The sequence below is a fragment of the Augochlora pura genome, chromosome 7, assembly GCF_028453695.1.
Source record: "Augochlora pura isolate Apur16 chromosome 7, APUR_v2.2.1, whole genome shotgun sequence".
In the NCBI taxonomy this organism is placed as follows: domain Eukaryota; kingdom Metazoa; phylum Arthropoda; class Insecta; order Hymenoptera; family Halictidae; genus Augochlora; species Augochlora pura.
This window is the reverse complement of record NC_135778.1, coordinates 19,159,083-19,186,836: the sequence shown is the minus strand read 5'-3', so window position 1 is coordinate 19,186,836 and position 27,754 is coordinate 19,159,083. Positions and strand designations below refer to the sequence as shown.

The 27,754-nt window shown below is 32.5% G+C and overlaps 2 protein-coding genes across 9 annotated transcripts in view; one reads left to right on the top strand and one right to left on the bottom strand.

Moving 5' to 3' along the window:
* Positions 1-19,322, bottom strand: part of Frl (formin-like protein) — a 102,389-nt gene extending 83,067 nt beyond the window's left edge. For all 7 annotated transcript variants that reach the window (XR_013494648.1, XR_013494650.1, XR_013494649.1 and 4 more), the window contains exon 1: positions 18,771-19,322. Coding sequence is in view for 4 of the 7 variants with exons in the window: in XM_078188059.1 (XP_078044185.1) it covers positions 18,771-18,989 (219 nt within the window). In the remaining 3 variants the exon portion in view is untranslated. The remainder of the gene's footprint in view (positions 1-18,770) is intronic.
* A 1,124-nt stretch (positions 19,323-20,446) lies between these two features.
* Positions 20,447-23,270, top strand: LOC144473482 (uncharacterized). 2 transcript variants are annotated; one of them, XM_078187381.1, is made up of 3 exons: positions 20,447-20,548; positions 20,951-21,511; positions 21,600-23,270. In XM_078187381.1, exons 2-3 carry the CDS (start codon positions 21,137-21,139, stop codon positions 22,074-22,076), a joined length of 852 nt encoding a protein of 283 aa, XP_078043507.1. In that variant the 5' UTR covers positions 20,447-20,548; positions 20,951-21,136; the 3' UTR covers positions 22,077-23,270. The 2 variants fall into 2 exon arrangements, with proteins under 2 accessions (XP_078043507.1, XP_078043506.1); XM_078187380.1 differs by having other exon boundaries at positions 20,461-21,511.
* The last annotated feature ends 4,484 nt before the right edge of the window (positions 23,271-27,754 follow it).

Sequence of the window (27,754 nt, the reverse complement as noted above, 5' to 3'; positions counted from 1 at the left end):
TTAAAAATATATAAAAGCCGCACAGTCTGCTTACTATTAACACTTTGCGGTCGAGTGGGGCGACTCTAAGGCGCCGCTAAAAATGATCAGTTTCAAAATAATGTTTATCATATTTATTTATACTTAGAAAATTGTTAAGCGGTGTTAACTGTTGCACGAGTCACAAAATGCAATTCCATAATATATAAAATGCTCCAAATTATATAAAATGGCAACATTACAAGTCTGAACAAATATCTTTGATTTCCACTTAAAATGACTCCGACTGCAAAGGGTTAATATTTCTAATTTAGTTTCTCTTTCAATCGATTTTACGGTGCATATTTAGAAGACATTCATATTCCCTGCTGATTAATTTTCTGCCTCTCTACATTGTACTGTTTGTATTATGTTAATAAAATTCATTTTTGCAGATACAGCAAGGAGTAAAAGTGATTGCTATCTTTCAAGACGGTATAATTCTGTCAAAAACTCAATTCAACCAATTTTGTTTAAATGATAGAAGGTCTCCAGTCTACTAGACAATAACTAAAAAATAATTTTCAATAATTAGAATTAGCTGAAATGATAAACACAGTTTTAAATCCTTTCTTATCTCAGTGCATCATGAAAATGGAAGAAACGCGTTGTGTAGATCTCGGTAACTTATACGAATACTGAAACTTTCATTGAGCTACTAACATTTAAAGTTCGCGAAAATAGAACCTTTCTCACGAATTTCGACCATAAACAGGAAATTTTTAACGTTTTAGTAAATATAGCTCAGCTGTATATCAACTGTTTTCAATGAAATTTCCAGTGTGCATATAAGTAAACTGTGGAATTTATCCATTTCTGAGAAAATACGGTGATAACCTATAAATCGACTTTTACCCCCGATTGGCAGCCTGTGAATCGGTTGTCATGGTAATCAATAATTTGACACCTATTATTGACAGAAATATGTCAGACTGTATTACCGTAAGCTTCAATGTAATTAAATAATTTTTCTTAGATATTACATCTCCTTCGCAATTAATAAAATAAATAAAATCAAAATGGAAACGAAATTTTATCATTGAGCTAAATTTTCAAGAACGAATGGTCGGTAAAGTGTTAAAATAGATGAAAGATTCAAAGAATTCAAAAATGTCGACATTCTACTTTCAGTCTATTAATTCAATTTTAATCTACTTATTTTGCATAAAAATCCGTAGTGTAGATGTAAGTTACCAAGATGTACAATACGCATTTTTTAAAGTTTCGCTGTAGGCTCTGATAAGAAAAAGTTGGAAAAATGTGAGTTCGTCACATTTTTGTCATTCCATGTAACAGAAGAATTTCAAAAAAGTATTCTTGTCATTGTACAGTAAAACCATCCCCTCTAATATCTCCATACAGTTCAAGTCATTTAGCCCAGTTTTAAAACAGCTATTGTGGTTTAAAAGGTGTGTAATCGTTGTACAGAAAAACACATAAACATAACAAGTTACATAAAAATTCACAGTCCAAACAAAAGGTAATTTATAGTTCGTAAATTGTTTGTCTCCTCGACGGCGGCCGTTGTTACATAAAAATGGATACCATCCAGCAGAACCGTCTAAGGTATTACTTATTAAAGAGTTGATTATCCAGTAAAACCGAGACGACTAATTAAAAGGAAAAGTACGATGTCACTCGTGCACGCAACAGACGAATTCTATCGCGTGTTTCGAAAGATTCGCGGAACCGACCAACTTGCAGCGTTAGCGGTGTCGTCTGGACATCCTGTTTGCATCGTTCAAATCAGAATTCGAAGGACATTCGCGAACCGCTGCACCCCGCCGGAGAGAGGTAACCAAATAGGCGCGAACGCTTTCATTGTCGTTTAGAGAGGTGTGCGCTTGCGGCGCACGCTAGCGCGCTAGTGTGGTTAGATCGAACACGCGCGTGCACACGCCGCACACGGGGCCGCGAATACGTGCGAACGCGTGCGAACACGTACGGTTGCATGGTCGCACACAGCCGGTTTAATTCAGCCGGATAAATTGTACAAAGCTGTCTGCCGACGATCCGCGTTAAAAATATCCCGCTGCCGACACGTTTCCCAGTTTGTCGATAGTGAAAGCATTTCTGCGTTGTTTCGTATCTTCCGACGCGACGCGCGCGCGCGCGCGCGCACTCGCGAGCTTACGTAATCGCAAAAACGCGTTTTCTTTCATGCACGACAAGCCGCTCCCCTTTTTTCAACGTTTCAAACATGAATCGCGTTGCCGGGTTGCTGCTATCGCGAAAAATTCTCAGTGTCGGAAACAACGAACAGTCGCCGCGACTCGTTGCTATGCGACAAAATGGCAGGCTTCGGCGTGGTATCGTTCACAGAGAGTTATCGGCTTGAATTTTCAGGAAGTCGGAAGTCAAAACCCTCAACCTCAAATTTCTACGAGCGGTCTTCGCTAATTTTTGAGTTGTCAACCCCTTTCACTATTACAATGTGTCGAACTTGTGACAAAGATTTCATACATAATTTTTATCTTTAATTTTCATTTTTAATTCTACGAACCATCGCACAACGTATGAATGTCAAGATTGTTTTAACGCTATTTTTACCGATATCTTGTATTGTACAATTTACCGAATTAAGTTTGTGATGACTATAGCAACAGTCGAGAAGTGATCACATAGGAAACATAGGACATAGAAAATAATTTTTATTAAAACATATCCTTTATCCACTTTGGTAAAAATAGTGTTAAACAGAAATAATTAATGGATATTTATGCAAAATAAAAATTGTCTGCATCAACTATAAAACGTATGAGCCAAGCGTAATTTTATTTCACTCCTAAATAATTTGAATAATTTGTAATTAACATGTCAACATTGGTAGCTTCTTTTAATTTTTGTACTTTTCTACGTTTCACCTTGACATATTTTTTCTGTGAGGTATAAATTTCCTAAAACGTCTAAAACTATAATACAATACTTATTTTTACTGATAAATAAAATAGGGTAACACTGATTACAGAACCCTGGGGTAGTCCATTTTTAATTGTTACAAGTTTCGATAGTGTGTTTTTAACTCGTATCCTTATTCGTCTCTCCAGTAAGAAATTTTCTATAAATTCGAATAAATTTCCTTGGAGTCTTAGCTTTTTTTAGAATGGTTAGCGTTCTTTTTCTGCTTTTCCTTGCAACTTATGCGACGTAAAACCACTAAAGAAAAAAAAAAGAAAAACAAATACCTATTTTTACTTACTAATATTTTATTTTGTATAAATTTTCTTCACTTTTTTCCTAAATACTACCTTCTCTTGAACTAAAAGGATTTTCGAGTAAATAAATGAACGAAATGAAATAATCATCTAAATAAGAATATTATTCATTCCTTCTAAATTTAAGCAAAATGTTATTTTTCTATTATCAAATTCTAAGAATGAAAATAAATGCTGACTAGAGATACACATTTGACGTGTATTTCAAATACGTACGTACGCTTGTAATTAATAAAGCCGTGTTAGAATCAGTATACATAATGTAGCAGTATTGATAAAATCATGTTACGTTTCCGCTACTCTGTATTCCATTTAATTACGTTTGTAATAAACGGATTAAAACCGCAGTTCAATAATAAAGGATATAATCTTTCGATATTGCAAAACTAGAATAATATTAATAATGAATCATTATTATTAGATATTTGTAACAATGTGCCACACAAAGCTGTGTAAAGTAGTGTAAAATATGCAATGTTTAGACTAAGAACAGTTGCGGAAATCAATAAACCTCTGTATGTATGGAAAATAAAAATAAATGGTTAAGTAAATAAATAAATCGCTACGATTAATACGATTATAGGACCACAAAAACATTTAATATTTAATTCGATGAAAAATCAATGCTCTATTATACGAAGATAAATATAAACTTAAAAAATGAACTCGGTTTTTATGGACAATTGATCAAGATAATGAAATCCATATGTGTTGTTAAAGGCAACATTAATTATTACTTCAGTTAAGAAAATTTGTCAAATTCATTGTACAAAGTTTTATGCAAACAAGAGAATAATTAAGTGAATTTCATATTGCATTGCCGGATGTTACATTCAACTGTGTTCAACAAGTTCTTTCGATAACAAGGCAGCAGAAGATTATTGAGAACAATAAGACTATCGGTTAGCAAATTTCCCCGTTAATTAATAGTGAAAGCACGCGAGTGTCCAGTTTCGCATGGTATGACAGAATATTACGCAATAGAGGAACGCTCAGGCACTAATTTGATTTATATCTGGTTGAAACATTATAGTTCTCCGTTACAAACAGTACTTTCAAATAATGTAAAGGGAAACGCAGTCGGACAGGCACCGTCCGCTATAAAAGTCATTTATTTTGTAACACCGACAGCATAGTTTTTACTCGATAACGAGGTATCCTGTCTGTTTTTTTTTTTTTTTTTGTATAAATCACTACCATTTGGAACAAAAATTGATGAAATGTTTAAGAAATGGCACATTTCTGAGAAAGAGGGAAATTAGAACGGAGATAATTACAGTTGCAGTCGACGACTTACGACACTAAACATTGAAATATTATTTACGATCGTTTCAAACGAAATTCGTAAAGGATTTTAGTAATTGAATAGAAATTTCATAATCAGAGGAAATAAGACAGCAATATTCGAATAATAACCGACACTAATGTTCATACCAATTCCCTATTGCAGCAGATCATTTTATAAAATGTAGAAAAACTTATTGGAATCTAATTAAGAGGCCCATGATAATTAAATTTTATCCCTCTTTAAACTCAATTAAAATTATGATTATTATTATACGTTGTTATTCATCTGTCGCCTTCGTTATCAATTGCATTGGTTCATTGTTGTTCAATTATATTAAACTTCATTTTGCTTTATATTATACTTCGCAAACGTTATAAAAAGTAAAATAAAAATTTCAATAACATCTTTCATTATAAGCATTTCTTGTATTTCGCTAATTATCAATTTTTCTAAATATTTAAAAGACCGCTTCTTCTTATACGAAATTCACAAATGAAACCAATAATCAATAACCATTTGTAAAAATTGCATAAATCGACAGTTAGCATATAAGACCAAACAATTTACAGGTATGACAAAATATTAAAAAATATTGATATTTAAGGAAAGAAAACACAACCCATAATATTAAACAAATATATGGTTTGATAAATATTTCGTGATTTATTGCTTTCATAATTTGGATTTCTATTCGACAAAGACCGCACGAAAATGTTCGTTTCTGCCCAAAATACACGCGTTATCGTGTACAAACGGAAGCAGATTCGTCTTTCTATTTTTAGACTATTTCACGAGAGTGACATCCGAGTGATCATTCTGCGTGCGACATCGGGCGACGACGCAGAGTGCTCCGTTCCGTTCGTCACAGAAGCATAATACATTGAAAATGGAACTACATATTGGGTTGGCAACTAAGTAATTGCGGATTCAAAATACGAACGAAAATTCGAATCTATTGCTTAAAAATATAAGTTTATTCAATTGAACAAATCAATTTTGACACTGCCTTTCTTTCAAGACTTCATTTTAATATACTGTATGTACTTTTTGGAAATATTGAACAAAATATGTCTGAAACGCGGGCCTTGCCCTTCCATCTTCAAACTGTAATAAAAACGAAACTAAATAATTAATCGGTGCAATTTGCTTACTAAATTAAAGGTGGAAGTCCAAACGGCAAGAAAACAATATAGATCGGATGCTTTAATCCTCCCTTTTTGGAAATAATACAATAAAATATGTCTAAAATGCGCTTCTTGTCCTTCGATCTTCAAACAGTGATAAAAACGAAACTAAATAACTAATCGATACAATTTTCTTCCTAAATTGAAGTTGAAAGTCCAGACAATAAGAAAACAATATAACTTAATTACTTTGAACACGTTGATAAAACAAAAGAATGTGCTAAGACCATCTATTAACAAAATCCGCAATTGCCAACCCAATACTTACCATTTTTTGTTCACCTTTAAATTGATCAGAACTTCTCTGTTTCTGATATATTTCTGCACGTCAATGAATTTGTTGTATGGTCACCATTACTTTGATGTTTAACCGGTCAACTGGTTTCGACAAATGTACTCATCACGATGAAACGGCAACATTTCGTGTTATGACAAGCGTATTCGTCAAAAGCAGCGAACCGAAGAAAAAGATGGATGGCAAGAAGGATGTATACTTCCATATACTTTATTAAATTGTCTATTTTATAAAAGTGTTACATTTAAGTAACATATGAAGAAACTCAAACATATGCAGTGTAATATCTTATACACTTTTCAAAGAGATTTCAACATCTAATTGGCTAAATGTAACAGGAGGATAGAATTTGATTTCAATTCTAAAGGTGCGAAGAACATCAACATTTAATGAATGTTAATTATTTAATATCTTCCAAATGTTATTATCAAATCTAACACGATATTACTGGATAATGGATTAATTTTCTGCACCTTTAAAGTCACACGCTGCTTTCATAAGCACTTAATGTAGTTTTGACAAAATTTAGTACGCGATGTTTAATCATTTGGAGTCTAAAATGTTTTCTCCCTCTTGCTTCAAAATTTGCTACGACCAGTGTTGTACAGAATTATAATTGAATAACTCAAGAAATTGCAAAGCATTATAATTCTATTACATCATAACTCAATCATAATTTAATTTGTAGTTCAGAACTGCATTCCATGAAATTACGATGTAATTTGTAATTATAATTAAAGCACAATTATAAAATACTAAGAGACAAAGTACATTAATTACGAATCACGTTGTAATTGAATTAAAATTAAGAATTGAAAATGTGAATGAATAAGATATATATTGTTTTGCTACAGTGATTCATTTAAACTTCGTAGGATTTCTATAACAATATATGCTGGAATATATGGAAAAGAAGTCTATCTAAAAATATTTCATAAAGACATTTCTATAATAACAAGAAGTGTAAAAGAACAAATCCAAGACATTTGTACTAGATTAGTGATTACAGTGTTCTACAGAAAAGATTCAAGAATAACCGTTCTAACGCTTCCATTCTGTTGAAATTATTAAACAAACAATTACATTTTTCCTTCGCCCCCATTTTTTGCGATTAACTAAAGCAATTCACATTTTGCCCAAATATTGTAACTTTCAACATCTCGATTTTAAGACTGATCCCGGATTAGATAAATTTTCTGTATGCAATATAATAACATAAGAGAGCCCAGTTCAGTAAGTTATCGGGAAGCTTCATTGGCAATTACATGAAGATATAACGAACACGCATGAATGAATAGATAGCACAGTTGATCGCTAATGAAGTCACCGTTGTCGTGGATAACGAGTCGCGAAAATTCCAAGAAAATCGGGAGTGTTATATAAAACGGACAGAGCTCTTTTGATTCTTTTCCGAACGCATTGCGATTCATATCTCGTATATCCCTCGCTGCGATCGTTAATATTAACCGCGCGCAAACAGTTGATTTATCGAGGACGACGCGACGGGACGACAATGAGAAACACTGCTCGGAGACCCCTGTATATATAGAAACGTTGCTTTTATCTTTTCCTGTGGATATTTTCAGAGACGCTTCGGTCCTTGGCCGGTATTGTTTAGCCCCGAAGAGTCGCGTTATCAGAATCGACCTTCTTCTCTTTTTTTCTTCGATTTTCTATTCGGTTTGTCGGTCTCAACACACAGCCGTAAGATCGTACGAGTGCGATCATGCGAGGATGACCGAGCGTCGGCACTATTCTGTCGATCGCCGGTTATGATCGATGTTGTATAGCGATGGTTATTCGCGGAAACCAGATCGATTCTAATGCAGCCTCCTATTAGGAGCATCTGCCGCGCCAGAGATAAGGTAACTATCCATCTTTCTCGAACACGGTCCTGTTAATGGACATCGATCGTAGTAAAAATGCAAATTAACGGGGCTAAGAATTTCATCTTTGAATCCTAGTATAGTGAATATTTTTTATTTGATATAAGAATCAGTAAATCGTAAGCAACATAGCATGAAGATTGTTAAAACAATCTAGAGGTATTATTGAAATCAGTGACAATAATTTTTATTTGCTACAAAAATTCACAACCTAATTGTATTTATAATTAAAATATTAAATAAATTGTCTGATATACATTCACAATGTAATATCGAATTGTCTAATATACGCGAATAATAATAAGCCGTCTAGTATACATGTATAATAATAAATTTATTAATGTACACGTATAATAAAGAATTTTCTAGTATATATGTGAAATAATACATACATAATAATTAGACTGCATTTATATAAAAACTATAGACCAAATCGTAAACAGTGAGATATGTAAAAAAAATTATAAATACTATTGTGCTATGTGCAATTCATTAAAATCATTGGGAAAAGAAACGAATGTCGTCGTAGCGGTTGATTGTTGCAACTAATGAAAAAATGATTGTTTTGCATAAAAATACCAGTTGAATGATAACAAATTTTTCATGACACCACGACTGAAATACTATTTATTACTTTGATATTCATGAGAAATGTAACTGTACGTTACACAATGTATTTCCTCTTCCCTATTCCCTCTTTATTATGCTAAAATCGAAAATACACCGCGCGCCTTATAAAATATAAAAAGCTAAGCGTCAATCAAATGGTTCGACGTTAAGCTCTACCCTTCCGCGGACCGTGTGGGCTTAAATTAAGCGCAGCGGCTTTCAAACCGTTATCTTTAATAACGAATCGTTTATTTTGAAAACATCGATGCCTATTTTGCTGTGGCCTGTTCTTATTAAAAGAAAATAACAATGGAATAAAATTTTAGCGTGTATCCTTATTGAGAATAATAGGAATTCAGAGAAAAAGTCTTTAGACAGTTCTTTAAACAATTTTTATCACACGAACGATTTTCATCCAGTTTCGCGTTCGAGTCTTACGTACACAACTAGAGAGTCCCGGCGACTGTTTAGCGCTGCGATCAAAGAAGCAATTGAATCCTATGGGACACGATTTCAACAAGGATCTCCGATAATCCGATGTCTCGATAGGAAGAAAATTCTTGGTCCGAGCAGGTGACTATTTCGTTTGGAAACGGTCCAGCCGTATTGTCGCACAGACGGACGTGGAAAGGGATAGACCGAGAGGGAAAGGAGAAGACGCGGTGTGTTCGTTAGAGACCAGCGAGGAGAAGGATGGAAGAAGAGTGGGCGTCGGACTGCGGAACGGTTTGGCTTTGGTTGCGAGAATGTTGAAGATTCTCGTGTACAGCGGGGGAACCCTTCAGGAGGATCGTGCTTCTGCTATCAAATAACCAACCAGCCACGTATCTCTTCTAGATGCTGTCGAGTCTATGCTTGTTCGAGCTATCCTTCAAGAATGCGGCAGAATCGGATACAGGAATGGAACTAGTCATTCAGTCGAGAACCATCAAAATGATCGTTTACGTTCGCCTTCGGCTCTTATAGCGCTAGATTACTCTTCACCTTGGAGCGACGAATAATCATATGTCGTCGTTGACTACATTTGAGAAAATATACTTCTCTTAATATCTTTAGCAAATAACACTTCTATTTCTTAAATTTCTTAATTACCAGGTTTTACAAAACTTTTATTATCTCTTATCTTGAAACATGATCACACACGCGTACACGCAACATTTTTGAAACAAACAAAGGCGCCATTGAAAAGGTTAAATAAGAATTGTTTTAACCAGCATCTAGATAAAGTTAGCAGCATTATAGTTGCTCCAACGAGACGGGAAAGTAAACGAAAGGGTTAGAATAATAGTGACGTAACTGACATTTTCCTCATTGTGAGAAACAACCGTACAATTTATTTCACTTATCTTCTTAACATTTTGGCATGTATAACATTTGATAGCAAAACATACGATTTACTACACTTAAGATATTATTTAGCATGTATAGACCTTTCAAATTCAAGAAACCACATCAAATAACAAGCATTTTTATTTTTATTTTACAATAATTAGTTTTTTAGTTGACTAAGAAAACTTTTCTATATTCCAAAATTTATCATTATTCGATATTTCATTTTCCTTATAATGATTTCAATATTAAGAAATGCTCCTTTATTTGATGTTATGTTTTTTTCCTGCATTTTTTACACTTATTGTAATTGTATAACTTTGAAAATATTATTAATAATAATAAGATTAAGACATGGAATTAGGAAGAAAGACAGAGTCTTGATATATCCATTTTATAATACATCAACTTATTGCTTATTTGCACTATTTTTGGGTATTTAAGCAAATGATGATAATTAATTTAAACGCGCAGAATAATCGGTTTCAATATTATTTTTACAAATTCAATTTCTTTTCTCCAAAATGTAAAGAACTTTCACGAATTCTGACGAGATTTATATGCACGAAAAAGCGTTCAAGTCGTTAAATATATAGTGGTAATAAAATCAATTGATTTAATGAAATCAATGTTGCAGTAACGTATGCACCACAAAATGTTCGCATCTATTTCGATCGCCAGCAAAATGAGGAACAGCTATAAAAATGCTATACAGCAATTTGTACGCTATGGTACTTAATTTCCCTTTCACTTTACCGCCTCGAATCTATTCGCAGTGCACAGAACCAGTCTTGCCGAAATGAGCGTAGTATGATATCACAAAAAATTCAACTATGTCAATAGCACGAGTTATCATTAAAAGAAACATTCCTAACTCCGCTAATCATAGTCGGCAATAAGATATAGTTTCTTTGAAGTCCAGAAAAAGGTACTGATTTAATTACATTTTAAGCTGTACAATAAATTTTATTCCATATCATCAAATATATTGCGACTTGCATTTAATTGAGTTAGAGGATTGTATTTAAGGGGATAGATAAGATAGCCGATTTAGTCGAAATATTCTAAATATTTTCATTAATAAAAAGTGATGAAGATGAACATTTTCTTCAATTTATTAATACGTTACGATATGGTAAAAATACGAAAGCAATACATTAAAATTTCAAAATACATTAAAAGTACAAAATTTATATAAGCTTTAGTTAATAAAAATGCGATAGAAACATAAGATAAATTCTGGAAATGTACTAATAATGTACTAAAAACTTACTATTATTTCCAATACAAATGAAATATTTGAAAGAATTAGATCACTAATTCAACGAATGATCAAAGCCTGCATTATTACGAGGGGAGATATTTTCGAACATTTCTTAGAAGTGCTATAATGAATCATAAATATCTGACCTCAGCAATACATAATATATATTTAGTCTGGGCCTTTTTAAACACCCTGTATATACATATATATTCACCCTATAGATCAGTGTAAACATTAATTTTCTGTTTTGTGCAAATAATTCTGTCACCCACATATAGATGACACAGCAGCCAAAGTGTTAAACAAATTTTATAAATAATGATTATTTTATGCACATAACAGTCTCCGTTCTTTTTGTTAAGTAGATAACGGTCCCCCAAAATTTTTGTAAAATTCAAATGTGAAGAAACATGTGTTCCATGATCTAATTTCATTTTTAGCCACAATTTGGTAATCAAAGTTGGACATAATGGAATGATAAATGTCGAATAAAATTTTACACGTAAAATTTATTGGAAACATTAGTTGAACTAAATTTTGTTCGCAAATATATTCGAATAAGAATACATTTGAACTTATTGAATATAAGAATTTATTAAATTTATTGGATATAAGAATTTATTAAATTTATTAAGTTAATATATTTGAAAAGCTATCCGAGTAAAATATTATTCGTGTAATGCCCAACTCTGATGTTATCGTTCTTGTACTAAGAAAAGTATTGCTAAGAACTACATCTCAGTACTCTGAAATTCATGGATACAGCTTACATAACACAATAATTTTTGACTTCCTTTTCTTTGTACATGCTTATCTATCATTTTCAGTTCCCACGTAAAAACTCGCATGACGTTTGTACGTTGGGATTCATTTTGCAAACATCTTTCAAAGTCTGATAAAAATGTATTACCTAGAATGTAATACATTCAATGTATTACCTAGAAGGTAATACATTCAATGTATTACCTAGAAATATCGTGTAATCGCGTACACGAAATTTCATCGAATGTACATACGTAGGATCAGCGAGTGTTTACATTGCGAAGATTATATCGCCCCGTATCAAATTGTAAATCGGTGTGATTTGCAAACACTTTACAAGGCGTATGAAAGTTCTAATCGTGATGCGAGCACGAGAAGAATAGAATGTCGGAGTATATTGGGTTTCTGTCACTAGAGTGAGAGACACAAACACGCGGAGAAAAACCCGCGTGGCCCTGGAACGATTCTCGTGAGTCAAACCACAGTTTCTACTACGCGATGCTAAACTACTGCGTGACTCATCAGCAAGCGTTTATAATGAATCAAAATCTCACGATTGTCTATGCCAATGTCGTTGAATTATCGAACGACGATAAGGCGATCGCTGTCAAAAAGTAATAAATTAATAATAGATTTGCGATAAATCGTGGATATTTGAACCGTTGAAATTAGACTTTATGCAAAGTAAACAATTGTCTGCCTCGATTACAAGCACAGTTCAAGTTTCATTTTAAATCATAAATAAAGAGTTACAAATTAGATTGATATTTCATTCGATATTAATAAATAAACGTATTCTTTCATTAGGAAATTATTTAAATAACTCCATAAATAATTTGTTTACCATTTCTTATTTGTAAATAAAATATTACTATTTATTCGAGCTTTGGTAGAACACAAACAATAGATTATTTTTTATTTAAACTTCAAAATAACAAATAATTTTATGCTTAAATATTTATTGGAATGAACATATACTTAAATGATACTCGATTCTGATGACAAGAAGCTGGTATAAACAGTAGAACAATATCTTCCAAAATTGTGAATACTTATATTGTTTTATCCTTTTTACTATTGAATTGAATTATAAATACATCAAATCAGCAGCCTACTTATCATATATGCACATTCGAATTTTTCTAAACTTCTTGACAAAATATGCAATAATTAAAAGCATTAAAATCATCATTCTATGTTCTCATACTTTAATTTTCATTTATCTTTATGTTTTATAAATAAAGCTTACAGAATTGTTGTATATTATTAAAAGAGCAAAATAGAGTAAAAACAAATATATTTCTTGATTTAATATCTGTAACAATATTACGAATTTATCATGTTTAACTACATGTTTAACAACATTATAATTTCTATTTTCAAGTAGAAAAAAATCACTAGTTTATATTATACAATTATCTACCAAGTACGTTGTTTCAGTATTCCATCTCGCTGATTCCCCAATAATCCCGTGCACTCTACTTGTCGATAATGTTACCTACAACTCCTACGAGGAGGGTTTCCAAGTTAAACCTGATTTTTTAATGAGCTTTAGGCGCAGCGAGTTCGACACGCTGAAGTTAATGGCGCCGAAAATAGCCCATGAGACTCCGCGTTAAAACAGAAATACTTTTTAGCTTTTCAATTGAGATTTCATCCGCCTGAACAAATTTAAGCCTACTTTTGTTACGTTCTGTCAACATTTGTCAACATTATAAGCCTAATTGTTTTTACTATAAGCGTATAGAATTGTTATGTACAACTTATATAGATATAAAATTTAAGAATGTATTAGATACGATCAAATACAAAATATGTGTATCAAATAAAATTCTTCGCAAATGTATTCGAATAAAAATTTATTTGAATTAAACTTCATTGAGTTAATATATTTACAAAGCTATCCGAATAAAAGATTTGATATAGTTTGTTACATATAAGATTATTTTAAATCGCAACAATTTTAAAATCCTAGAGTATACCATCTTTATGTTAGATAGCACAGTTTAGATTATAGTAGATAATTTATAATTTATAGTAGATATTAGTGAAGATACATTTACCGACAAAAATTAAAAAGCTTATCGTTAATAATCTTAGTAAGTCTTACTAAATTAAAAGTACATATTATAGTGAAGCATGCTTTTTTTATTAACGAAGTTTTGAGTAAAATTCTTAATTTTTGTCGTTAGTCATACATTACTGTAACATTACTACAATATTACTATATATATTGTACCAGTAAATAAATTAATATATGCTTCTGAATATTTAAACAACGAACTTTAACCATTGACATTTTATACCAACAAGTTGCCATCATTTCGTCAAAAACATAATAAAAGATTACAATATATTGCTCAGCATTACCATGATTTAAGTTTTTAACAGACAATGTATTATTGACATTTTGAAAAATCATTATCCTCAAACGGTCAAAAATCATCATCATCATCGGTGTGATCTCATTTCAGATCTATCGATACAAGTATCCAGGACGAGAACGATTACCATAGGAATATAAGACCGCTAGCAAACTTCGATAACTCTCCCAATTACTTGATTTAAAAATCCTGTGCATCTGCAGATACGAGGGTAGATAATTTGAATTTGTGATCATAGCGTAACGTAGTTTTACGACCATGCTGCTACAACGATGAACCAGAGTTGCTATCGAGACGCCGGTGTAACGCAACAACAGTTAGCCGCACCTTTAGGTCAAACGTGTACAAAAATTACAAACTGGCGTAACTGTTACACTATCAGATTCTTCACTATTCCAAAATGTAATGAACGGGGTTACGTATATTTCTAACGGGACTAGAAACGTAATTGAGAACTAATTATATATATTAGCTTCTGTGGAAATAAATTATTATTTTTACGTGCACGTGTAACGAATGGTAATTTGTCGTTCATAAATACTTTTCACATTGACATAAATATTCACGAATAGAAACATTTCGCTGTATTTTGCTTATAGTTTACAATGTTTTCAATTTAGAAATTGTTGTAATTAATTCCTTTTCTTTACATACATCTATATCAATAAAAATAATTCAATCAACTTTGCTGATTATCCACAATATTTTTAATTCAACAATTAATTGCAATTAATTCCTTTCGTTCAAATACTATCGTTACGATTTTATCCGCAAAACGTTTATATTGAAAATTTATTTAAATCATACTGACCTATTTTTATATCAGGTTATGTCGTATTCTAGATTATATCAATCTACAATATCGATTCATTCAGGTGTCGGTAGTTTTAGTGTAATAATATTGCTAATACTCGACATTCACATTTTTAATTAAAAAATGGTTATAACTAATTACTAGAATTTGCGTCTTTATGCAAAGTAAAAATTACTTATGTTAATTATAAGGAACGTTTGTTTGCTGAGAATAGTTTTTTCTTTTCAACAATTTAATAAATTACATACAACATAAAAATATCCTAAATATTAAATACCTTTACAGTTTTGTATTTAACAAATCTGTAGTTAACTAAAAATTTTCTTACACTGTAAGCTTTTCTTAATATCACGTATTGAAAATGTGCTAAATCTACGTTGTAGAATACGTTTGCACTCAATGCACTCAAAATCCTTAGCACAAAGACTTCACAGATGAAAACGATCTTCTGTTGGAAGGACAGAGTCGAAGCGAGAAGACGAATCAAGGGATCGCAAGTTAATGCGACCCGTAAAGGGATCTCTTTGTTTATGATATGTTCGTAGTTGTCACGACGGTCGTCCCGATGTGCAATCGAATCTTATTTGGTGAGAGCTGACTCTACGTAGGCGTGCGTCTCTACCCTCTGCCTCCTCTTTAACCCCCACCTCTTTCTCTCTTTCTCTCTGCCACCGCGTGGATTCTCGCTTTCGACCTTTCGATATTTCATCCGAACGGAAAAAAATTAGTGACCCTTGTGTGGTCGGTGGCTCATATGACTAACGCTCGTAAAATCTGAGAAATTTCAGTCTTCAGATCTTATGTCATCTTGTTTGCACGCTTTTAATGTCACATTAGCAATGTATAACTGAAACAATTTTTACTTTTATTAATTATAATTTGATTATATTAATTACAATTTTATTATATTAATTAAATAATCGTATTTCATTAATTATACAGTTACATACAGTTATATTATACATCATATTAATTACTTATTTAACTACTTGTACAGTTTCATTATACTAATTATATAATTGTATTCCATTAATTATAGATATTTATTTTGTTCATTACGTAATTATATTTTACTAATTATACAATTTCATTAAATTAATTATATAATCGTATTTCATTAGTAATACAGTTTTACTTTACAATTATATAATTTGATTAACTGATCTTATTTTGTTAAGCCTCAACTGGTATCATAATTTTTACAACAACGAATTGATTAACGAGTGACAATTTATAACATATCGCATGCTCTCTCATTTGAATATATGTTAAAGAAAAATATTTGAGATAGAACTTTTACATTTCTTTGCGTATTTCTAATCTGAAAATCCAATTTCCGATCAGTACCGGAAATTACTCGAATTAGTTATACAAATTTGTTTAGTTTTCAATAAAAATCATTGCTCTCCATTTTAATAGATGTAGCCGATACAAATAATAACAACTTAATAACAAATAACTTTTAATGACTTAATAAGAAATAACAAATATCTCTTTCTTCATTGCATATGAAAATATACATTGGAAAACGTTATTTAAATAATTTGTTTTTATATTCCAGCCGATTGCAATTGTCAAAACTACCCCTTCTAACATGTAAAAAAATTAAATTAGTTCAGTCCAATACTAAATTGTTATTCCATTTTATCCCCAAATGTATTTCCGGATGATGGTAACAGTTTTTCAAAATATTAAACCGCAGTTACTGCTATTGAATGTATGGACTTTCAGTCCATATAGAATAAACTTGTATTCGATTTTCATGCGATTATTAATATTGGAAACTAAATAACTTGCGTATCGGCGTTTTAAGTTATCGATTAAACTTGAATCGCAATATGCAGATGGATATCAATACCGGTACAGGGACGGTCTCGAGCCCTAAAAGTATCACGGGTGCACTCGAGTTCAAATATTAGCAGCTATAAGTTACAGGCCGCACGTGTTGACACCGATCAGCGTGTTATTTACACACCAAAATTACAAGATAAAATAAGACACCGTCTCAAATACAGCGTCACCTGTTTTCATCGATCCACCTTACCTCAGCGAAGAAAGCGAGAGGTACATGCATCGATACGTATTTAGCAAGTCCTATAAGGAAGTGAATAAAGTATACTGAACAAATTGTAGTTACTTAATATACAATTACTATAATAAAAAGTTATATATTGTTATTCATATCGAAGAATTCAAAATGTTCCTGAAAGGGAAGAACAAAAGTGAAACATTTTTAACAAGGAATGGAGACGTAGAACTGAATTCCATGAAACTATAATTTTTTTCAATCAAATTTTTTATTTGAAACATCCGGCATACACGATTTTAACATTTTTGACATTCGTATTGGCTTTTCATAATTTGTGGTAATCTCCAAAATAATTAACCACGTATAGTTATCGTTCCAAACATAACGGGTTGTTTCCACCCTTTCAGTATAAATGCTGTTTCGCAAACGGTGTTAGCAGTAAATATTTATCGTTCACTACGACTTTCACTGAAATTATTTCTGTTAGAAACGATTGCATCGACGAGACGAGTTTTAGGATCCTTTTATAGCTAAATTCGATAATTGATGTAGCACGTGATGTACGGCCGATCAAAGCGAGTCAATTAATATCCTATTACCGTTTGCGTTCACGCACATAGGCGTGAATGCCTAGCGTTTTAAAAGATAGCTTTGTAAACGTAGTTTGTGTGCACGCGTCAGCGTAGATGTGTTTCTCTGAAATATACAGTGTACGGGCATTCCGGCGCATATTAATGAAGGGGAAAAAACGCTTCGCGCGGAATAAAAGGCAAGTAATCGTTGGTGGACTATGGTTTTTATGCATTTATGACAAAAATGTGTATGTCACACTTCTTAATGGAAGTGGAAACATTAAAATAATTGAAGAACATCGACTCACTGCTTCCAACCCATTAAAATAATGCAAGAAAGAATTAAGAGTCTAGCTTCTTTCTATCCTCTGCAACCGATGCCGGTTTTAAAATTGTCAAATCATTTTTAAATTCATATATTTCTCTCAAGAGATATTATCCATTAAAACTGTCTTTATACTATTAGGACGTGAATAATATTGGCATCCCTATAAAAATATTTGACGTCCGTCGACACTTCTAAGTGTCGTTCTAATGTCGACGAATTATAAATTTGGCTTGAAGAAACATGAGAATACTACACAGAAAACAATGGTAAAGCAACATCGATCTACATACATTCAAAGTACTATTAGAGGTTATGAAAAATGAAAGTGGTAGTACACGCTGTCAATGTACAACAGAAGTAAGTACCTGAACCTGCTTTTTACAAAATAATACATCTTATAGTTTTATGATGACTTGAAAAACCTATTTCTATTTTTGTTTACATTAATCGATATAATTTTTACATATATAATTTACGATTTACTAGTAAACGACACCTCACGGTGTAAACAATAACACTGTTTCATTTTTCATAACGCACATTAATATAGTTCTCTGTAATGTGTTATATTATTGTCGCAGAACGTAGCCTGTTGTTTTGACTCGGTCAAAGTAAAGCACATCTAATCGTGGACGTGCTGACAGTTTGCTCGTGGTGTCGGTCCGGCCGTACGTGAAAGGATCGACAGCGTAAAAGCGTAACCATGCGTCTAATCCGTGAGACATGCCGGATGCGCACGTTAAGGGATTTATGGAATTATTAGGGGAGCATAAAATACTGAGAGAGAACTCACCAGCACTTTGGTGAAGCGCCTCTCGAGCTCGGCTGCGTCGGGCATCGGTTGCCTTGGCGCGCTACGGACGCTGCCGCTCCGTGCGTGTGGTCCACCCAAACTTCCCATGCCAAGGCTCGGTTGACAGGATTGATGAGGCGCGCCGCCCTTGACACCACCGATGAACACCTCGCGCACACCGCCATCGCTCTCGCCGGCACGACTTTGCACGATCCCCATTGTTTCACTCGCCAGCAAACGTATCCTGCGCGATGCGCGCTGTTTCAGCACGAGAAAATCGTGATGCACGGCAGGGGCAGCGGTAGCAGCCCGCAGCACTGTCACACCAACAGAAACGTCAACAATGACGATCGCGACACTTGCGACAGTTCATTCTCGCCGAAAAAACAGACCGCCTTTCTATTACGACAAACGTCGATAAGAGAACGACTCGAACCGGTCCGCGCCGGGTCGTGCAACAGGTACTAAGCCGTTCATTCTGGACACAAACTCTCGCAAACGTGCGCGACCAAAGCACGATGTACACTCTACTACCTACACTAGACGAGACGTTCGCTGCATCTGCGATAGTCTCGCTACTCCCAGCCGCAGCGCCATTACACATGCGTGCTGCGATCACGATTCAACGCCATCTGTATCATCCTGAGCGAGTCTCCAGGCCCTTATTCTCGATAGCAAACGTTGGTAGCCGTGACGTCGATACTTTTCTTGGAGCCAAATTTAAATAATTCGAACTTCATTTTATCCAGTTTATTAATAGTTTATAACAGTTTATTTATTAATAGATGTTAATGTAATTACTCTAAAATTCGCATAATCCTGTATTATCTCTTTAAATTTATACTGTTTCAATGTAAATTTACTTACACTCACTAATTTGAAAAGAATTAGAAAATATTTCCTTCTTATTTAATATATTTACATACATGTGGACACTATTTTATCAAACAACCAGAACTATTAATAATGTGTCTACTAAAAGGCAAATTAAGGTTAAATAAATTCAATATAATACATTATATACGATTAGTATGCACTTGAAAATTGAAAATAAAAATAATAGATCGTCTAAGACCGCATCCGCTGTATAGCCTTGCTGATGAGTCCGAACAGCAGATTCTAGTTCAAAAGCTTCCTTTTCTGACGTTCCAAATAAGTTAAATTAACCGCCATAATTCAATTAAGATGGAAGTACATACTATACATTATATTTTATTAGAAACTAAATAAAATATAAAATATTAAGAATATAAATGCTTATTTGAGTACACCACTTGCATATGATGTACAGATAAATACAAAAATTTTGAACATTATTAATTTTATACAAAATTACAAAGACATTCGAAGAATTTGAAAATACTTTTATATTGTACATGAGCTGTTAAAATGATTAAAAGAGGAAAGACATTTTCATATGAAAATTTTTATTTTGCATCAAAATTCCTTATATATTCCTAAATATCAAATCCAAATAATTGAAATGATATTTAAATTTAATCGATTCGAGATATTGGTACGTATATCGATGCACATGAAGGGCGCTGTCGATTCGAGATCTCGATTGGTTAACGTGAGTAGTTTCAGAGGGCTTTTTGACTGCCACCTACAGCACATTTCTACAAACTAAAATTCAACATGGTTGTCCATCGGCATGCACATTTGCTAAGCTATGGTAAACCATGTGCCAATGTGTCATTGCCGCCAGTCTGAGGGAAGACAAGCTGACGGCCACATAACCAGCGAGATGTAATGAACAAATATACTAGACATAAGCAGTAAGCCACAACTATTTTTATTTAAGAATTTTTGTCCCATATTAATTCTTAAGTTTGGTTATTTTCCCTGTATCATGGTGTACCAAGTACATTTATTTCAAAATTAAATTATATACATCATTATGTTGCTTCTTTTAGTTTGTGTACATCAGAGCCATTTTCGGGGACTGCTCTGAAATGAGCTGCAGAAATGATCCCAGAAATGAGATTGGATGATGTCACTTTATAGCACATTTCAATGTAGTCTTAAAAAATGCTCTGTTTCTGTCATTTCCAGTTAATTTTGAGCTCTGGTGTATATAATTATTTTTGAAAAAATGTACTCAATACAAGCTTATAACATTTTAACGCAAAAATCCAAAATTTGAATTACCGCTTCTAAACCGCCATTTTGAATTTTAGTTCGTCCAAGTTAGCAGCTAGCGTAGGTGGCAGTAAAAAAAGTGCATCAAAAAGTTACTGTAGAGTCGAAGTCCCCTGAGTTACATACAGTATGGCGTCTTATTAGTATTTTGTATTATAGACAACATTACTTGTAAATATTGGTAGAATCTGTGAAAACGTATTAGTGTAAGCAGGATATTAAAAATGAAAAAGTCTCCTTTAAGTACGCCAAGTAGTAGTAGGGGAAAGCAATGTTACAATTGGAAGGTGCACGATCATAAAAGTAGGACAGAATACAGCTACGGTAACGATGATAGTTATCAGAGTGTGTCACCGAATGGGATACAAATGCGTACCGGGAACGACTTTATTCCCTTGAGTATTAGTACTCCGGTGTCAGACCAGAAAAGACATAGTGGTAATTGGCATGGTTCCGGAGGTGGTCGTAATCATCGTAATTCAGGTAGCGGTGGATTTAACCATTACAGGAACAATTATCATGCAACCTCAAAGTCAAATTACAATAATTCGTACTCTCCTTACAAGCACTCTGGCAAACAGTTTCATGCTCACAAAAAGGTAATTATGAATGGCATTTTCATATCTTTCTTTTAGCGTCGTTAATTCTTATCGTTAGGTAGTATCGAACATGTTTTTTCACATTCAGGGTTGCTATAAGGATGCACGCAAAGAGATTGACATATCAAGATACATAGATATGAAATCTTTTTTGGAAGATCCGTGGGCAGACTTAACAAAAAGGTTAAGTAAATCGGAAGATACAAATGGAAAATTGTCTAACATTGAACAGTTACTTTCATCGCAGTCTATTTACAATATATCTTCTAAAACATGTTCTGAAAGTAAATCTATAAGGGATATCGATGATTCTTATCCTAGTCAAGAATCTAAACATGACTCTTCGGTAGAACAAGCATTGGGGTTGGATGATTCGGATGTTAGTGAATTATCGAAAACAGATAGCTCAATTAATTTAAAGCTTGACAGTGTAAGATTCAGTGAAGAATCAAAGAATGAAAGCATTAATAATAGTCAGAACAATGGTTTTGATGACGCTGAAGCAGCAACTGATATTCGTGAGTTTTGTGGTACAGAGACAAGCACAGTAAAAGCTAGTATATAACACTGGCAAAGGACTAAACCTACTATTGAAAGAACAATGCAGCAATATGTTACGTATTGTATATAAAAGCTCTCAGATGAATATAGGTATTGCAGAGATTACGAAACATTAATGTCGGATATTTGGAGTAATATTCTGACATATTGATAAAAAGAAATTTATGAAGTTTTTAGCAATGCAGTTTTCGTTTTATGAGGTAGGTCTATTGCAGAAGCATATCCAATATGTATGCGAAATACAATGTATTAAAATTATCTTTGAAATTATATTTTCACAACAAGGCTGTGAAACAAAAATGAATCTAGTTTACATGAATGAAATTGTGTATGTGCAATTCTTTAGTATATACCAAGAGAAGTACATATGTCAAGATACAAGGGAACATAAGACACCAATTTCTCACCGATAGAGTAAGATTCAACATTTAGTAAAACCTGCTATTATGTGAACACAATTTACGTTTGCTTCATCAGAGTCTGTAATAATGTAAGGCAATTTTCATTGTAATCGTTGTTGAACGCCAGATGTTGATTTAATTTCTCAATGTATATGTCTACGTATACTCCTTGTCCTGACAGTATAGATACGAATAGAGAAGTAACAGTACGTACTAATATTTCGTCACGTATGTAGGTAAATATGCCATAACAAACGCGAATGTAGATTTAAGTACGAAATAATCAAGTGCAAACACGCGAGATTAATTTTCGATTAGCAATACAGAGTTTTATGTGGAGTATGTCCACTCTAAACGATATTTAATTCACTGCATCTTTTGTTTAAATTCTTCACTTGTACCTCAATCTGAGGGAACTTAGAAAGCTGAAATAGGATACATTTGTAATAGTAAAACAGAAGAATAGTATGGTACTAGATTTCTACAATTGTTATTTCAAGAATGTTGCATAAGGAGTTATTTATTTCTGTCTTTTATACAAGTTTTATAGTACGTTTTAGTAAACAATGAATTGTAGAAAGTATTAAAAGTGTCCTACATGTTTCATTAACATGTCAACTTAATGTACAAATAACGATCTGGTACAAAACTTTGTATAATTTAAGAAATTCAAATTTATTTCCAAATTACAGTTTTAAATAGTCCTCTAAAGCATGTAATTGATGTTCAAAGCAACAGTTGTATGAATAATCTGTACAAAAAAAGAATTGTATATAAATATATGAAAATTATCATAACATTCAATTTAATATTGTAAATGTGAACGTTATTATCTTATATTTACTGTTCCCGTTTGTTTTTCTTTTTTCTAAAATACGATAATCGATATTAGTTGCTGAAATTTAAGTACTCCCGTAATCTAGTTTGTATTTGAGTTCATTACACTTCCCGATCTGATAAATTGTATTATGGAAACGCTCGAGCAAAAGTAACGGTTCGATAATTAATTCAATCGAACGGCCTTAGATCTCTAACCTTGTGCTTCTAAAGCTATCGCTGTAACACAGTGACAAGTAAGATCGTGTGTGTATGTAAATAATTGATCATCTATCGAAGTAATCAATACGAGCTACGTATTCCTTGACATTGTAATCCTGGCATTGTTCCTGCAAGTTTGTTCTTCCTAATTTTCTTTCTTTATCTTCCTTTCTTGCTTTCCTCGTATATCGAAATTTCCAACATTTAGAAAAATATAACATCAGCAAAAGTTCCAATTAAGGTAATTACGGAAAAAGTATTTTCACACGCTTACTATCGAAATGAATCTTCCACAATCGAAACTTAATTTTTACTTTATACATAAATGTTAGTAAAAAAATATTTTGTTTTAACAGTAAATGATTTCGTATATAACCAATATAAAATTGCAAAGAAACAAATTGTATTGCTTTTTTTCAAACATCATAATGGCGTTTCTAAATTTGTGGTATAGGTATTTTGCACCGTAATTTTTCATTTAATAATACTGTGATAAAAAAACATATCCACGCGTTTACGTTGTTTAAATACAGCCTGAATGTCACTTTTTCGTTTTTTATTTACAATTTTACAAAACATTATTGTTAATTTAAATTAGGACAATTTCAAAACTAGAAGGTAATCGAAAATTTACGAAGTTTATATACTTGTTATACTATTTAATTAAAAATATCGTTTATTTTGAAAGATTTACTGGGATTGTTTCATTATTATTATCAATTCCTTTATTCAAATAGTTCTCCGTTTATTTACAAATTTTTTCTTTCTTTTTTATCCTCTTGGGTTGTAGAGATTGAGTAAGAACTGATTAGATTATGTTATATATTATATATTAAATTCTGTTTACTTTGATTAGAAAATACTGTTATTTCATTTCGGTTGCAACAGCTACCGTTAAAAAGATTGCAACTCAGGAACAGATTTAAGTAATGTGCTTACATTCATCTTTTTATATTATTTCATCCATGTTTCTCGATTTAAAAGTTTAATTTCCTTCCTTTCCTATATTCAAGGCTCTGTTACGGAGATGTTAAAAACATGTTTAAATATTGTACTAAAATTAGCATTGCTTTTGTATGCCTCATACATGGGTTAAACTTAAAATGAACTTTTTAATTGCCAACAATTGTTGGTGAATTTACGGACCTTTAAACAAAACGATATACGCTATTTTATATTTTTGGTTGTAACATTGAACGCATTATTTTCGGGATGATAATTATGATACATATGTCCTTATAGATTTCAAAATAATGGTCAGTATACTGTTTTATCATTACGTTATAAAATTCATAAGAAAAATGTCCGCTTCAAGGATCGTAAAATTGTATTTTACAAAATTTAAAAATATATTTCTTCAAAATATATTATTGAAATTTTTGTCTAATTTCTTTGTTAATAAGTCTCTTTTTGTTGTTTCGAGAAAATGAAAGATTAGCATATTAGCCAATTTAAAACTATAAATTAATTATGTCAAGTCTGGCAATGTTTCTACTAATTCCTTAATGTGTAACTTAATCATATAAATTTCTTTTAGGCGAATTTAACTGAAATAATATATATTTACAGGTTGTGTGAGAACTTATACCATTTTCATAATTACTAGTCAATTGTAAAAGTCATTTAATTTAAATTACAAAAAATTAAATATCATTTAAAACATATGTTGTCTGTAACTAACTTTGTTTATACATAATAACTAAAAATTAAATAAGGGTAGTATTTTTTATTTTGAATACTAATTATATTTATGTATTATTAAACTTAGTATAAGATATTAGTATTATTTATTTATGCTCTTTATGTGGCAGTGTTTTGTAATATTCATGATGCACAGGAATAATGTAATAACTGATGTGTAAGGTAATAACTGCTTCATATTCTTATATTTTTCTTATGTAATAGCTCTGTAATAGGTCTGTAATATCTCATCGTTATGCAAAGGAGCTAGGCTGATACTTCCAAATCTTGGCGACCCCCCACGACTTGTGAGTATTACATCTAACGTCTTAAATTTCAATACCATTCCAAACTTCCAAAATTTTGTTTTTTAGCATTTGTTTATTGAAAATTTCATGCTCGCGTAGTCTTTTATCTATTTCCGCCCATAAATTTTCTATAGGATTTGTATCTGGACTCTGAGGAGGTGTATGTAAAAAATGGAGAACGTGATAAAGTATCCACTCACGAAGAATCCGAGCAGTATGCTTCGGGTCGTTGTCGCGTTGAAAATAGTAGTCATCTTCCAGACCAAGCTTAATCGCACTCGAGTGCAGATTTTCTTCGAGTATATTTTTATAGTTTATCTTATCCAATATTCCATCGATAAAGACAAGTTTGCCTACTCCGGATGCCGCCATACAGCCCCACACCATCGCGGGGCCTCCGCCGTGCTTTACAGTTGGTTGTACATTTTTTCATTCTGGTTCTGTATTAGGCATTCTCCAAACTTTTTCTTTTCCGTCACATCCAAAGATATTAAATAAGATATTGAAAAGTTTATTGCAAAATTTTACACGCATCCCTTGATTTCAACAGATTTCTTTTATAAGCAATGTGGGTATAAATACTTAAGGGACTGACTGTATATCAACGAGAAACGGAATTTCTCGATGTCTCAGGTAGAGGTAGAACTGGGCGGAACTCTGCACGTGTATCCATCGGGTTAAACATACGTTCTACAAAAAGTTTGTTTCATTCCGACCCTGGATAAAGGGGAAAAACTAAAATATCAGAGTTTCGCTGAAATTAATTGAGGGTTTCCAGAGAAAAGATCCAGGTCGATGCTGAACCAAATACACAGAAGAGTGAAACAAAATCTACAAAATGCGAGCAGTATAAATGTGTTTTTAAACATAGTTGTAGACTTAACTACTTAAACATTTAAAATATTTCAAAGTATAATTATCAGGCTGCGGATTGTATGCATATTAATGAGAAATATAATATAATATAAACAATGTAAAGAACTTAATTACGTTGCCAATTTTAATTCATCTTAATGCATTTGAGGTAGACGATGTTTATTTTGCATAAAAATCGGCAGTATAACAATTGCTAATACATACCTTATTCGAGAACTTCGAGTAGCGTGTCTACTACTACATCAGCTTCAGTTTCCTACTGCCTAGTAATTTCTTTCAGAATTCAGTTCTGTTTTGATCAATTTTTCATGTTAATGTCAATGGCATGAAAGCGCTGTCGCTTGTTCTTCGTCGGTTAAGGAATTGAATTCTTAAGTTCGTCAGTTGTTTAAAATCTGTAGTCTATACAAATACTAAACAATATTACAAGATCTCGATTTGTTCCTTCAATGACAATTGCCAATTTTAACTAAAGATACTTCTTAAGAGTAAATTAACATTATAAACACTATCATTTATACGCAAAGTCCTTGTTCACTTTAAAATATATGCATTTTGTCATTTGTTGAAATGAGTAAAATGTAGAAAATTATTTTTGGAGACTGAACAACTTCTCAACATTAATCTTGTGATATCAAATCTGCGATAAAGGTCATTCCTAGTTTCCACGAAAAAAAATGATGAGAGGGTTGCTTTACAACATCATTGTGCCTTCTTTTCTTTAGTTGCTAACTCTCCGGTGATGGCGTGACCAGCGTGGGGCACGAGATGAAAGTTCCATGATACGGAGGAAATGACAATGTCATTGTAAAGCTTCAAAGCTCGATTATAATACATATTTTAGATGTTAATATATCACGTGACATTATCACGACAAACGTTTAGAACCTTATTAACATAGAATAATCTGTACTGTGTTAACGAAAATATTAATTTTATTTTTTCATTATCATATTTTCTAATTTTTATTTTATTTCGGCATTTTTTATTCATTTTTTCTTGAAAAATTTCCTTTTATATTTTACTATCTTCTTTCATTTGTCATATGCACTAAATTTAATTTAACCACTTCGGTACGGCGCGCATCGGCCACGAAATTGTGCCCACAGCCGGCACTCACCATTCGCATGCTACTTCGTGCATCGACAGTGAATCCGTTTTGCTCTTTTACAGATCTTTGACGAGAAAAGCTTATTTATGTGTATTTCTGGACGTAAACACTGCAATTGTAGAGATAAGGCAAAAGTTCTTGGCAGTCGACACTCGGCTGTGCGTGTTCATCTGTGGCCGTCGACTATAGTCGACGCTCGTACCGAAGTGGTTAAGAAGACGTATATTTATTAAAGTATAGAAAAATTAAAAAATTGAAAAATTAAAGT